We start from the raw sequence: 16266 nt of genomic DNA on the forward strand, positions 1-16266 counted from the left end.
AATTTGTAAATATACTTAACTTGATATTTGTATTCTATTGGACATTTCTAACACCTCTTTACACTATGTTTTACATAATTACCGCTCATCCACTAGGCTCCAGTCTGCAATGGCCCACATGGAGCTATGGCATGGCCACATTGAACTATGGCATGGTCACATTGTGCTATGGCATGGCCACATTGAACTATGGCATGGCCACATTGAACTATGGCATGGCCACATTGAACTATGGCATGGCCACATTGTGCTATGGCATGGCCACATTTAGCTATGGCATATGGCCACAGTGATCTATGGCATATGGCCACATTGTGCTATGGCATGGCCACATTGAACTATGGCATGGCCACATTGATCTATGGCATGGCCACATTGTGCTATGGCATGGCCACATGGAGCTATGGCATGGCCACATTTAGCTATGGCATGGCCACATTGAACTATGGCATGGCCACATTGAACTATGGCATATGGCCACATTGTGCTATGGCATGGCCACATTGTGCTATGGCATGGCCACATTGAGCTATGGCATATGGCCACATTGATCTATAGCATATGGCCACATTGTGCTATGGCATGGCCACATGGAGCTATGGCATGGCCACATGGAGCTATGGCATGGCCACATTGAACTATGGCATGGCCACATTGATCTATGGCATGGCCACATTGTGCTATGGCATGGCCACATTGAACTATGGCATGGCCACATTGTGCTATGACATGGCCACATTGAACTATGGCATATGGCCACATTGTGCTATGGCATGGCCACATTGAGCTATGGCATGGCCACATTGAGCTATGGCATATGGCCACATTGATCTATGGCATATGGCCACATTGTGCTATGGCATGGCCACATTGTGCTATGGCATGGCCACATTGAGCTATGACATATGGCCACATTGATCTATGGCATATGGCCACATTGATCTATGGCATATGGCCACATTGTGCTATGGCATGGCCACATTGAGCTATGGCATATGGCCACATTGATCTATGGCATATGGCCACATTGTGCTATGGCATGTCCACATTGTGCTATGGCATGGCCACATTGTGCTATGACATGGCCACATTGATCTATGGCATATGGCCACATTGTGCTATGGCATGGCCACATTGATCTATGGCATATGGCCACATTGATCTATGGCATATGGCCACATTGTGCTATGGCATGGCCACATTGTGATATGGCATGGCCACATTGTGCTATGGCATGGCCACATTGAGTTATGGCATGGCCACATTGTGCTATGGCATGGCCACATTGATCTATGGCATATGGCCACATTGTGCTATGGCATGGCCACATTGTGCTATGGCATGGCCACATTGTGCTATGGCATGGCCACATTGATCTATGGCATATGGCCACATTGTGCTATGGCATGGCCACATTGTGCTATGGCATGGTCACATTGTGCTATGGCATGGCCACATGGAGCTATGGCATGGCCACATTGGACTATGGCATGGTCACATGGAGCTATGGCATGGCCACATTGAACTATGGCATGGCCACATTGATCTATGGCATGGCCACATTGTGCTATGACATGGCCACATGGAGCTATGGCATGGCCACATTTAGCTATGGCATGGCCACATTGAACTATGGCATGGCCACATTGTGCTATGGCATGGCCACATTGAACTATGGCATATGGCCACATTGTGCTATGGCATGGCCACATTGAGCTATGGCATGGCCACATTGTGCTATGGCATGGCCACATTGTGCTATGGCATGGCCACATTGAGCTATGGCATATGGCCACATTGATCTATGGCATATGGCCACATTGTGCTATGGCATGGCCACATTGAACTATGACATGGCCACATTTAGCTATGGCATGGCCACATTGAACTATGGCATATGGCCACATTGTGCTATGGCATGGTCACATTGTGCTATGGCATGGCCACATGGAGCTATGGCATGGCCACATTTAGCTATGGCATGGCCACATTGTGCTATTGCATGGCCACATTGTGCTATGGCATATGGCCACATTGTGCTATTGCATGGCCACATGGAGCTATGGCATGGCCACATGGAGCTATGGCATGGCCACATTGAACTATGGCATGGTCACATGGAGCTATGGCATGGCCACATTGAACTATGGCATGGCCACATTGATCTATGGCATGGCCACATTGTGCTATGACATGGCCACATGGAGCTATGGCATGGCCACATTTAGCTATGGCATGGCCACATTGAACTATGGCATGGCCACATTGTGCTATGGCATGGCCACATTGAACTATGGCATATGGCCACATTGTGCTATGGCATGGCCACATTGAGCTATGGCATGGCCACATTGTGCTATGGCATGGCCACATTGTGCTATGGCATGGCCACATTGAGCTATGGCATATGGCCACATTGATCTATGGCATATGGCCACATTGTGCTATGGCATGGCCACATTGAACTATGACATGGCCACATTTAGCTATGGCATGGCCACATTGAACTATGGCATATGGCCACATTGTGCTATGGCATGGTCACATTGTGCTATGGCATGGCCACATGGAGCTATGGCATGGCCACATTTAGCTATGGCATGGCCACATTGTGCTATTGCATGGCCACATTGTGCTATGGCATATGGCCACATTGTGCTATGGGCCACATGGAGCTATGGCATGGCCACATGGAGCTATGGCATGGCCACATTGAACTATGGCATGGTCACATGGAACTATGGCATGGCCACATTGAACTATGGCATGGCCACATTGTGCTATGGCATGGCCACATTGTGCTATGGCATGGCCACATTGAGCTATGGCATGGCCACATTGTGCTATGGCATGGCCACATTGAGCTATGGCATATGGCCACATTGATCTATGGCATATGGCCACATTGTGCTATGGCATGGCCACATTGTGCTATGGCATGGCCACATTGAGCTATAACATATGGCCACATTGATCTATGGCATATGGCCACATTGATCTATGGCATATGGCCACATTGTGCTATGGCATGGTCACATTGAGCTATGGCATATGGCCACATTGATCTATGGCATATGGCCACATTGTGCTATGGCATGTCCACATTGTGCTATGGCATGTCCACATTGTGCTATGGCATATGGCCACATTGTGCTATGGCATGGCCACATTGTGCTATGACATGGCCACATTGATCTATGGCATATGGCCACATTGTGCTATGGCATGGCCACATTGATCTATGGCATATGGCCACATTGATCTATGGCATATGAACACATTGTGCTATGGCATGGCCACATTGTGATATGGCATGGCCACATTGTGCTATGGCATGGCCACATTGAGTTATGGCATGGCCACATTGTGATATGGCATGGCCACATTGAACTATGGCATGGCCACATTGATCTATGGCATATGGCCACATTGTGCTATGGCATGGCCACATTGTGCTATGGCATGGCCACATTGAGCTATGGCATATGGCCACATTGTGCTATGGCATATGGCCACATTGAGCTATGGCATATGGCCACATTGAGCTATGGCATATGGCCACATTGAGCTATGGCATATGGCCACATTGTGCTATGGCATGGCCACATTGTGCTATGGCATGGCCACATTGTGCTATGGCATTGCCACCTGTTTAATTTTTGGTATACCATTCCTTGACTTGTACATACTTTACATTAAGTGTTCAAGATCACAGACAATGCATTCTTTGTTGTACAATGGATATGTAGTTCAGTGGTGGAGCAATGAACCACCTGAGATGCCATGAGTTGTAAAATGATCTCACTAAGTTTTTTCCCATTCCAACTACTGATCTACAGTGGCTGTATTAAAAGCTGTTCAATTTGGGAAAGTGCTGGCGTACAACAGCTTGTTCTGAATGTATCCCTTGCTGCATTAGAACAAATGTAGCAGGTTTCCTCTAATGACTACATGTCAGAATGACCAAATTCAATAGCCGATGATTAATAAATCAATGTGCTCTAGTGGTGTCGTTAAACAAAACAAACTTCTTCTTTTTTTGCGTGGTCAGTCTGGGACCGATCCCCGTCAGTGGGCCCATTGGACTATTTCTCATTCTAGGCAGCACACCACGACTGGCATATCAAAGGCCGTGGTATGTACTACCTTGTCTGTGAGATGGTGCATATATAAAAGATCCTTTGCTGCTGATAGAAAAGAGTAGCCTATACAGCAGTGACAGCGGGTTTCCTCTCTCAATATCTGTATGGTCCTTAACCATATGTCTGATGCCATATAACCGTAAATAAAATGTGTTGAGTGCATCTTTAAATAAAGCATTTCCTTCCTTTCTTTTTTGTTTTGTTTTGAATGTGCATGTTAAAACCTATGACCCAGGAAAGTGCAAATAGGCCCTTTATAAGGGCCCTATGGGCAACCTAGGGAGACACCACAGCATCATAAAGGTCTAAAATTAACGAGCTACTCTCGATTCACTAATATCAAAACCTATATTAGCTCGGCCATTTACCTTTTGACTGACCATTCAAAATTGCGCCAAATTCCCTCAATCAAAATTGCGCACCCTTTTCTCTTTGGCATTTAACTGCTCCATTCAAATTCCATAGCACCACCACCACCCCCACCCGCCTGCTACGGATTTGATCAGGCTGCTGGTGCTCCCTTGCACCTGCCAGTGCAGGCGGTCCCTCCTCTCCCCTCCCCCCAGCTTGTTCTGAATATGCACGTAAAACCCTATGACATGACATGACATAAGTGCAAATAAAAGATCCCTTGCTGCTAATTAGGATTAGCCTATGTTTTAGCAGTGGGCATCTTCTCACACACTAACTCATTGCCCAGGACAGAGTGTTTCAGCTAGTTGGAGATCAGCACAAAAACAGTTTGTTTTGTTTAACGACACCTCTAGAGCACATTGATTTTTTATTATCGGCTATTGGATGTCAGACATTTGGTAATTTGACATATAGTGTTAGAGAGGAAACCCGCTACATTTTTCCATTAGTAGCAAGGGATCTTTTATATGCACCATCCCATAGACAGGATAGCATATACTACAGCCTTTGATAATACCAGTCATGGTGCACTGTCTGGAACGAGAAATAACCCAATTGGCCCACTGACGGGGTTGGATCCTAAACCGACCATGTATCAAACGAGTGCTATACTACTGGCCTACATCAAGCCCCAAAAAACAGTTAGGTGCTATACACAATTTATAGATTTTGTATAACACAAGTTTGTTTAATGCTCTTAATAAGTGAAGATAAGCTGTCAGCACATAACTGGGTTTTTTATATATTATATGTGAAATCCTGCTCCGGCAGGGATTATGACATGTTTGTTTAACTTTACAGAACAGAACAACAAATTATTAAAAAACAAAAATTAAATCTGCACAAACTGCATTGATTTTTATTTATAGCTATACATACAGCTGTATTTTTTCTTGTTTCAGCTCTACAATTTCTTCAATGGAATATTGATGCAGATTGAACACGACTCAGAGGCTAAAAAACAAATCGTCATGCTCCTTTCTGCAAAACGCGAGGCAGCCATATATGGTAACATGTTTTGAGATTTTCAGATATATATTAAAAGTCAGGGTGACGCCTAAAATTTAAAACTGAGAGTCAACAAGAGTAACTGACTAATTATTTATTATATTTTATAACCCATCCCATCCTCCACTAAAAGTGTTGTAGAAATAACATAAATTATGACAAAATTAATGATAATTACCATGTATGAAGGAAGGAAATTGTTTATTTAATGACGCATTCAACACATTTTTTATTTACGGTTATATGGCGTCGGATATATCATTACGGTCCACAGATATTGAGGGAGGAAACCCGCTGTCGCTCCTTCATGGGCTACTCTTTTTGATTAGCAGTAAGAAATCTTTTATATGCACCATCCCATAGACAGGATAGCACATACCACAGCCTTTGATATACCAGTCGCGGTGCACTGGCTGGAGCGAGAAATAGCCCAGTGGGCCCACTGACAGGGATCGATCCCAAACTGACCGCGTATCAAGCAAGTGCTTTACCACTGGGCTACATCTCTCCCCTACCATGTATGAGCTATAAAACAATAGTGCCGGAGTGTTCCTTTGTTGACATGCTGTAAAAGCCTTGCTAGTTTAATGGAAGTCAAATTGTGTATTGAAATTGGAATAAATATGATTTTCTGACTACTGGAATGCAGGATAAAAGAAATAACTGGTTACTGCCTTAAGATATCGGCTTTATCCTGCTCAGGTCAAATAGCGAATGCTTCTCAGGATAAAGACGATATTTTAAGGCAACCCCTGGAATTAAGAAAATGTCCACGGCAAAAAAACATGCCATTGAAAAAAAACCTTAATATAGTCTAAGACAAAAAAGTGCCATGGAGAATTATTAATTCCATGGCAATCTCCACAACATTGCCGATTGCTGTGGGCAATTACAGGCGTTGTAAGGCAGTTAAGTGGTTATTCCCTACATATTACGGTAAATGTAAAAAGGATCATTTACTGATATCAAGGACTGCTGGCGATCTAACTCCATTGGTAGAGCGCTTGTCTAAGGTATCCCACCATTAGTATATTAAAGGCCGTGGTATGTGCTATCCTGTCTGTGGGAAAGTGCATATAAAAGACCGCTTGCTACTAATGGAAAAATGCAGCAGGTTTGCTCAAAAGACAACATATCAGAATTACCAAATGTTTGACATCCAATAGCCGATAATTAATTAATCAATGTGCTCTAGTGTTGTCGTCAAACAAAACAAACTTTAACTTTTTACTGCTATTGATTAATCACTAGAAAACAATGCAGGTAGCTATCTTTACTAGTGTACAGATTATTACTTAATGATGTTAAACGTTTTCATCACAAAGGGACTATGTATGTTAAATCAGTTTTAGATGATGTTGGCTGTAAGTGTATATGATTATCACAGTGTAATGTTATGTTCAAAGCATATATTAACCCAAATCTTTCTGATAGTACTGTACTTAAAAGCATGGTATACTTACATTGATAAGTCATCCAAATCTTTAAATTATAAATTATTCAAACATATTTTGTCCCTTTTAGGGTATTTTGCCTTCAGGCAGGCAAAGATGCATTAAAAAATCCATGGATTTTCTGATATTAATATGAGTGCTATAGCCACTAACGCTATATAGAAACATAAAGTGTAAACAATTGTGGTCTGTGGCCGGATCTCAGTGATCTAGAAAACATTTTAAAACTTAATTCTCGGAATGCCCAAAGGTGACACGATGTCATCCTTCATATCTGTGAAATAGATGTCCTTTAAACAAGTGTAATCAGCAAAAAAAACCAACTTAAAGGCATATTGTCACAGACCAATGACCTATTAAATAGCCTAACAAAGTATTACGTGAAAAATATGTATTTGATTTGTCCCAAAATGTACTTTATTCAACAATCTAATTAACCATCATACTCCACTTATTAATGATATTTTGTAAAAAATAATTGAATTATGGCAATGATCCATAATTTAAAAATTAATACTGTCAAGATGATTGACATGGATTTCACTCCATCATGGTTTATTTAAGGTGATTCAATATTAAGATTTGGTTTACAAACATTGATGTAATTTTAATTTATTATATACTTTTGGAGAAATAAGGTCCTTAAGTCTGTGACAGTATGCCTTTAATACCCTAAATTTGTGTTTAGTAGTTCACTACTGGACTATATGATTTAACCTAGCTAAGTAGGTCTGGCACTCTCTATTGTATAGCGGGCAAAATAACAGGAAATGTTCCGAACCTTCAACGTGATGACCACATGTATAATATGGATTTTCTCCAATGTAAATAATGTTCAGTTCATTTACTCCTTGCAATATTAATAGATACATTACAGTTCAACTTATTTTCGTGCTTATATGCAAATAAGGTTCAAGCACGCTGTCCTGGGCACACACCTCAGCTATCTGGGCTGTCTGTCCAGGACAGTGGGTTAGTTGTTAGTTGGTTAGTGGTTAGTGAGAGAGAAGAGGGTGTAGTGGCCTTACACCTACCCATTGAGCCCTTAAGAACCCGTTTTGGGTTGGAGCTGGTACCAAGCTGCGGAACCTGTACCTACCAGCCTGTAGTCCTATGGCTTAACCACTGCGCTACCAAGGCCGGTATTTTTAATAGATAAACTTATTAATTAGTTGTTTTGATAAGGCATTAGCATCAAGGATTAGTTGGTAATAAGTTCATGTTATCTCCAGTGTTCTATTCATCTGTTCATACGCTGGGAGATGTTATTTTGTTGTTGTCATATTGCTGTTATAATCCCCAGTATTCACCGCCCATTCACAGGTACAATGAGGCTTTACACACTATTCATCACTGAGCAGACAGGTACATGTTCTGATGGAAGAATACTAGTAATAGCTAATAATTGATTGATACTTAATCACTAACTCATTCTAGTGACTTCTTACTTGGGGGGGGGGGGGGGGGGGTGCCGGCCGTAGCCCAGTGGTAAAGCGTTCGCTTGATGCGCGGTCGGTGTGGGATTGATCCCTGTCAGTGGGCCCATTGGGCTATTTCTCATTCCAGCCAGTGCACCACGACTGGTATATCAAAGGCCGTGGTATGTGCTATTCTGTCTGTGGGATGGTGCATATAAAAGATCCCTTGCTGCTAATCGAAAAAGAGTAGCGCATGAAGTGGCGACAGCGGGTTTCCTCCCTCAATAGCTGTGTGGTCCTTAACCACATGTCTGATGCCATATAACTGTAAATAAAATGTGTTGAGTGGTGTGTCGTTAAATAAAACATTTCCTTCCTTCTTACTTGGAGACTAGGCTAGGCTAGGCTAAATATCACTTGCCAGTTTTCAAATATACATGTAGGCCATATTAAATGAAATTATTAAGAAAAGAAAAAGTTCCCTTTTAAGACAGTGTAGATTTTTAATCCCTGCAATTGTCCATGACAAGAAAACATGCCATGGAAAAAAAAAAACCTGAATTTAGTCTAAGGCAAAAAAATGCTGTGGAGAATTCCACGGCATTACGGATTGCCGTATGCAATTGCTTTGGTTGGTTTTATAAAATTAAAAAAGCTCTGCCAGATCTCAGGTTAACCTGCACTATTGAATACAGGAAAGTTGGAAGGGGATGCCTTTGTTTTTACATTGTACATTTTCATTATATTTCACAAAGTAGGCCTAATCCCCGTCCCCAAATCTGCCAGTGACATGGGTGTAGGCATGTGGTGAAACTAAAAGAGCTGTGGTTGACAGTTGATGTCGACTAATCCATGTATAAGTAGAATGCAGGAACACAATAAAGTAATGTGTGGCACAGCTGGTTAAACTAGGAAGGAAATGGTTTATTTAACGACACACTCGACACATTTTATTTACAGTTATATGGCGTCGGACATATGGTTAAGGACCACACAGATATTGAGGAAGGAAACCAGCTGTCGCCACTACATGGCCTACTCTTTCCAATTTGCAGCAAGGGATCTTTTATATGCACCATCCCATAGACAGGATAGCACATACCATGGCCTTTGATGTCAAATTATATTGATTTAATTAATTTAGAAAATTTATTAAAAGCAATCATATAGCGAAAGGACTTTCCTTTGGGACTGTCACTAACCCTAACTCTATTTATGAGTAGGGGAACCTGAAATATTAATGTTAATATCAACTATTAGACCGAACATACATTTTGACCACAGACATCCTAGTAAAGAACGTTCAGATCTGTTTATCAACACACCGAAACACATTCCATAGTTTGCATGTGCAGTTGCCCCATACAGGTGCGTGGGGTGTCATTCTCGATTTTGACAATTTCCAGGAAGGTCGATTAATCACTGTGGAACATTATTTCTGTCAATCATTTTCATTCTGTTGATCATACAGTTGCTATTGTTTTGTTTTTAGTAATTTTTATTGTTTGAATTTGCGATTTACTGATAAAAAAAATGTCAGCTTTCAAATTTCACTTCTGACCCCAATCGTCCTTCAAAATCTTTGGTTGTCATGAAACATACTATAATACTGAACTACCGGTTGCAATGTTTGCCCAATTAATTCACTATTATCATATAACCATTTCCCACAGCTAATATACCTTACAATTTTGGCAATTGTAAATTCTTATTAGAGTTCCCCTACTTTTTTTTGAAGACTATAGAAATGTACCTGCTAAAACCACCCAGAAAATGTCAGTTTTCAATAGACAGATGTATGTATGTATGATTATCTCATACTTTATAATTGTGTTGTATTTCATTTTATAATACTCTTAAATACATCTCAGAAGTCTTAAAGGCATACTGTCACAGATTTAAGGACCTCATTTCTCTACAAATTGATAATAAATGATAATTACATTAATGTTTGGAAACCAAATCTAGCTATCGCATCACCATGATGGAGTAAAATCGTGGTCAACCCTCTTGGCAATATTAGCTTTTGAATTATGGACCATTGCTATAATTAAATTATTTTTACAAAATATCATTAGTAAGTGGAGTATAGTGGTTACATAGATGGTTGAATAAAGTACATTTAGGGACAAATCAAATTTATATTTGTTTAGGTAATACTTTGTTAGGCCATTTAATAGGTCAGTGGTCTGTGACAGTATGCCTTTAATCTTTTTTTTTACATTATCCCAAACACTCACCTAATCTGGTCTTATTTCCAGCAGGCCAATGTTTTTCTTTTCAGCAGAACATATTTTTTGTGGCCTGGTTTTAGAAAAAAATAACGACAGACCATATTTTACTTATTATTACGACTCCTGGGAAATCTCATGACATCACTTAGAACTATTTTCACAAAACCTAGCCTGAGTTATATTAGTATAGTTGATGTTTAAACCAGAAAATTTACCTGTTCTGTTAAATCTGCTGTTTAAAGGGACACACCCTAGTTGTTAACCATTACACCATTGTTTTTCGCTATTAATCCCATTTTCTCACAAATAAAATTGCACTTTACTTACATTTTATTATTTAGAATATACATTTCCATTCACCTGGAGTGTCTTTTGGTAATCCTGGTAATCCTGGTGTTTGTAATACCACAAAATGCATTTTTCGTATTTCTTAAAAATGCACGCGTGTTTGAGTAAAGACCGTTGAGCAGACTAGGTCTAATCTATTTTTAGAGGGGATCTTCCCGTTTCAACATCACAGACGTTGGTATACCACGTGACCGTTATCAATTTGGTTTGGTTTGTTTTCTCGTGCACGGTTCGCGCAATCAACATCCGATTTGTTGTCGTTTGCTTGTTTTTCTTCACAGTTCGTGAACATTTTCATTAACAATAAAGTTCAGACAAGTGAGTATCTCAATACAAAACGTTACAAACCCATAAAACCAATAGTACCCGGTGCCGAATAGCAAATGTAGGCTAATTGCGGTTTATATATAAAATTTATTATTTCAAACACTATAGTATAGTCAACATGGTCAGTGACGGACTATCATTGTCGTCTTATTCCGATTCAAGTATCATGATTGCTGCAGCAGCCACTTTCTCAACAGAAGCACCCAAACTCATTCCTTTCGCTGTCCAGGACAGAACAGTTGGAACATGCCCAGGAGAGGTGAAAAAAACACACCCCAAGTCTATGTGCACTCTGGGAAATTTGTCGTGACATAGGCATTTCTGTTCTTCGAGCGACATCTACTGGTGACATCAGAATACTAACTTTTAAAATTATTTCAAGTAATTGGGTCACGGGGATTCCCATGGTATTTAACGATATAAAACCAGTTTTTTCACTCTGTTTTATAAAAAGTGTGTTACAGGTTTGTAAATTAACCAAAATTAGAATTAATTTTCGCGGGCTGAAACTAGGGCGTGCGACTTTAAAACATCTTCTATAACATCCATCTTGTATTTGTTTATAGAATCTATAATCATTCTGAGGTGCAGTTCTAACTGCAGAGAGTAAATGTGATTTTGTGAATGCCATGGTTTACGAAGGCAATTTAATAATGAATCTGGTGTACATCAAGTGGGTCTAAAGCACGAGCAAAGGACATCTAATCAAAACAAAACAAAAATCAAAGCAAAACAAGAAGAAAAAAACGAGAAGAAAAAAACCCTATTTGGATAAACTTGAAAGAAGATCTTAGAATTGTTTAATGTGTGTTTTGAGTAAATATTTTTTATTATATTTCAGTTGAAAAAAAAAAAATATATAGCATGTTCATTATAACATTTTGAACATCACTAACTGTCAGATTATTTATTAAAATTGCCAAAGCAGAAAAACTGACATATTTACAAATGCAGTATTAATTAAAAGATATTGTGTGAAGTAAAATATTAGTTTTTTAGTTCCGAATCTGCTTTCATTTGTTTTTATCTGCCCGTTATCTGTTGGTAAATTTGAAGAAATTGACAGACTACCACTCATGTTTGCATATTATTATTACATAATGTATTTATGTAGGTGGCCAAAAACAAAATGGAAGTACTCATCAACTTTTTCAAGGTACCAGTTAGTGAATATAAATAAACAACTTTTATCATCATCAGAACTTAAAAGAAGTGAAGAAAAAAACAAGCTAGTGAAACAAAATGTGCCGACAGATTATTTAATGTTAACTTTCATTCAATTTAATTTTAATCTGAAGATTTGGATGGCAGTCAAAACATTTGCACAGCTCTGTGTTACTCATATAGTAGAGTGCTTTGTTGTGTCAAAAAGGAACTGATTAATTAGCATGTAACTTAATAATGAATTACTTTAAAAACCTATTAAGTTTTAATCTCATACTAACTCTCATAAAATGTTTCACTAAAAATGTATATGTAAATAAAAAATGTTTTTAACAAATTAACATCAAATTATATTGATTAAATCTCAATTTTAACAAAGGGTGGAAACAAAATGTTGGATTGGCCAAGGTGTGCAGTTTCGCCTGCACTGTTACTAGAAATCAGTAATGCAGTACACAGACTGAAGGCTGAACTGCATCTGCAATTGTTTTACCCTGGCTGTTCCATCAGCTGCCTTTATCCCAGTTGACCGGCCTCGGTGGCATCGTGGTTAGGCCATCGGTCTACAGGCTGGTAGGTACTAGGTTCGGATCCCAGTCGAGGCATGGGATTTTTAATCCAGATTCCAAACCCTGAGTGAGTGCTCCGCAAGGCTCAATGGGTAGGTGTAAACCACTTGCACCGACCAGTGATCCATAACTGGTTCAACAAAGGCCATGGTTTGTGCTATCCTGCCTGTGGGAAGCGCAAATAAAAGATCCCTTGCTGCTAATCGGAAAGAGTAGCCCATGTAGTGGCGACAGCGAGTTTCCTCTCAAAATCTGTGTGGTCCTTAACCATATGTCTGACACCATATAACCGTAAATAAAATGTGTTGAGTGCGTCGTTAAATAAAACATTTCTTTCATCCCAGTTGAGTGCTCACTTGAGGTGCTTGCATCACAGGATCGAACCACCTCAGTGGATCCATTCAACTGATTGGGTTTTTTCTTGTTCCAACCAGTGCACCACAACTGATCAAAGGCCGATGTACTGGTATGTGCCTTCCTGTATGTGGGAAAGTGCATATAAAAGATACCTTTCTGCATTAGAAAAAATGTAGTGGGTTTCCTTTGATGACTGTGTGTATGAATTACCAGATGTTTGACATCCAATAGCCGATGATTAATTAATCAATGTGTTCTAGTGGTGTCGTTGAACAAAACAAACTTGAACTATTTATCAAATACTCTATATACTCCTGTATCACTAAAGGAGATTTAACCTATCCAGGTTGATGGTAATGCAAGGAAACTTTTATTTACTCTGAGATTTAAAAAAAAAAAAAAAAAAAAAAAAGAGAGAGAAAAGAGAGTTGATATGAGTTTAAAACTTAATAATTTATTATATTAAAAAAATTAATTTTATATAATTGAATGCCAGTTCATGTTGTCCCCTATGACACAAACTGACTATAATACATGCAGTAGCTGAGTAAATGATCTGCTGGAGTGTTATTAAACCAAACATTTCTTTTCTTTATTTCTACCAGACACCACGACGGAGGAAGAGGCGCGCCTGCATAGCATGACAAACCCAAATGAGATAACAATAGACCCGTCTTACAAGGGTCCACGCCTCACTTTCCCACTCACACTGGCTCATGTTAAAACTCTCATCAAGGCATTCAAGATGAAACAGGTAAAAACGCATGTCGACAGGGCCCTTTTTGTCTACCTTCGAGAAGGCCTCATATTACTGTTCTAGTTGTTATGGAATCAACAGGACCCTACCTAACAGGGGCAGAGGAAGCGTGCCCCCTCCACTTAACACACACACCCCCCCATTTTCCATGAGGTTTAAGAAAACTTTTCTCTTTTTTATGTATCTGAAGAAGACTATTAGTTACTGTGCCCTCATTTGATTTTTTACTGCATTGCCAATTTTTCTTAATTCGATGTGCTCATTATAGAAATGGATCTTAAAGATATTTTACAAATCATGAATATATCATCTTTGTATGAAAAACATATAAAACAGATAAATAAACTTAATAATAATTATAATGGTTTATTACTAGAATTCAGTGTTGCTAAAAATGGCAAAATGACAAAAGCATTCAACATGGTATCTTTAATGAAGTTAGTACTCTCTTTTTGATATTTTTATCACAGGCCTTTACCAAAATTACAGATGAGTCGGCGACTACAAAATTATTGTTGTAATACATACTATACAACAGATTAATATTTATTTGTGGTATCTTTATCCTGGTGAATATGATTTAAAATATGAATTGTATTGCTGTACAAAACAGAATCCAGAAGATATTTTTTTCAAAGAACTCCATGACCACTTTTAATGACTGTAGAAGTTATTTAAGACTTAATTATTGATTTAAGCATGCCATATGCTTGGAACTGCTTAAAGACATACTGTCATGGATTTAAGGGCCTTATTTCTCCAAAAGTAGATAATAAATAAAAATCACATCAATGTTTGAAACCAAATCTGGCTATTGAATCACCTTAACTAAAGCATGATGGAGTGAAATCCATGTCAATCCTCTTGACAATATTAATTTTTAAATTATGGACCATTGCCATATTTCAAATATTTTTTACAAAATGTCATTAATAAGTGGAGTATGATGGCTAATTAGATTGTTGAATAAAGTACATTTTGGGACAAATTAAAAACATATTTTTCACATAATACTTTGTTAGGCCATTTAATAGGTCAGTGGTCTGTGACAATATGCCTTTAATATATAAGTCTGTGTTAAGAAAAAGATAGGTACAATGTATGTACACATATGAAGATTATACTCTCAAAGAAAATCAAAATAGCATGCAGAAAACATTGCTTTATCACTTGTAATTCCTTTGTTTCGACCGGCCTCGGTGGCGTCGTGATAGGCCATCGGTCTACAGGCTGGTAGGTACTGGGTTCAAATCCCAGTCGAGGCATGGAATTTTTAATCCAGATACCGACTCCAAACCCTGAGTGAGTGCTCCGCAAGGCTCACTGGGTAGGTGTAAACCACTTGCACCGACCAGTGATCCATAACTGGTTCAACAAAGGCCATGGTTTGTGCTATCCTGCCTGTGGGAAGCACAAATAAAAGATCCCTTGCTGCTAATTGGAAGAGTAGCCCATGTAGTGGTGACAGCGGGCTTCCTCTCAAAATCTGTCTGGTCCTTAACCATATGTCTGACGCCATATAACCGTAAATAAAATGTGTTGAGAGTGTCGATAAATAAAACATTTCTTTCTTTCCTTTGTTTCGGTGCAGTGTATTGTAGTAAACACATTTCCTGCACTGACATTGATTGATAATTTATTATTGTTACAGTCTTATATTATGCCCTTTCGAGATGAAAATAAATACTTATTTACCTTCGTTATAATGCTGAAATGTTCGACTTTACGTCATCTGTATTGATTAAGAAAGAAATTTGTGTCTCTGGACAACATGTGTGATTTGCTCAAATGTCACGATTTCATTTTTTTTAAAGGTTAAGGCCAAAATAAACTAAACAAATTGTTTTGCAATGTCGAAATCAGATACCAGCATACAACATTATAGATGATTTAATTGCCAATAAAAGTTATTTTTGAGATAAAAATAAAGATTTGTAAACCATCATCTGTACTAAGAAGGAAGGAAGAAGAAGGAAATGTTTTATTTAACGATGCACTCAACACATTTTATTTACGGTTATATGGCGTCGGACATATGGTTAAGGACCACACAGATATTGAGATAGGAAACCCG

The 16266-nt window shown here is 39.1% G+C and overlaps 1 protein-coding gene across 5 annotated transcripts in view; it reads left to right on the plus strand.

Annotated features, from left to right (window-relative positions):
- Positions 1-16266, plus strand: part of LOC121375402 (serine/threonine-protein phosphatase with EF-hands 2-like) — a 133393-nt gene that overhangs the window by 92523 nt on the left and 24604 nt on the right. For all 5 annotated transcript variants that reach the window (XM_041502833.1, XM_041502835.1, XM_041502836.1 and 2 more), the window contains 2 exons: positions 5459-5564; positions 14041-14189. In XM_041502833.1, the coding sequence (XP_041358767.1) occupies positions 5459-5564; positions 14041-14189 (255 nt within the window). The remainder of the gene's footprint in view (positions 1-5458; positions 5565-14040; positions 14190-16266) is intronic.

Source organism: Gigantopelta aegis, chromosome 6 (assembly GCF_016097555.1).
Source record: "Gigantopelta aegis isolate Gae_Host chromosome 6, Gae_host_genome, whole genome shotgun sequence".
In the NCBI taxonomy this organism is placed as follows: Eukaryota; Metazoa; Mollusca; class Gastropoda; order Neomphalida; family Peltospiridae; genus Gigantopelta; species Gigantopelta aegis.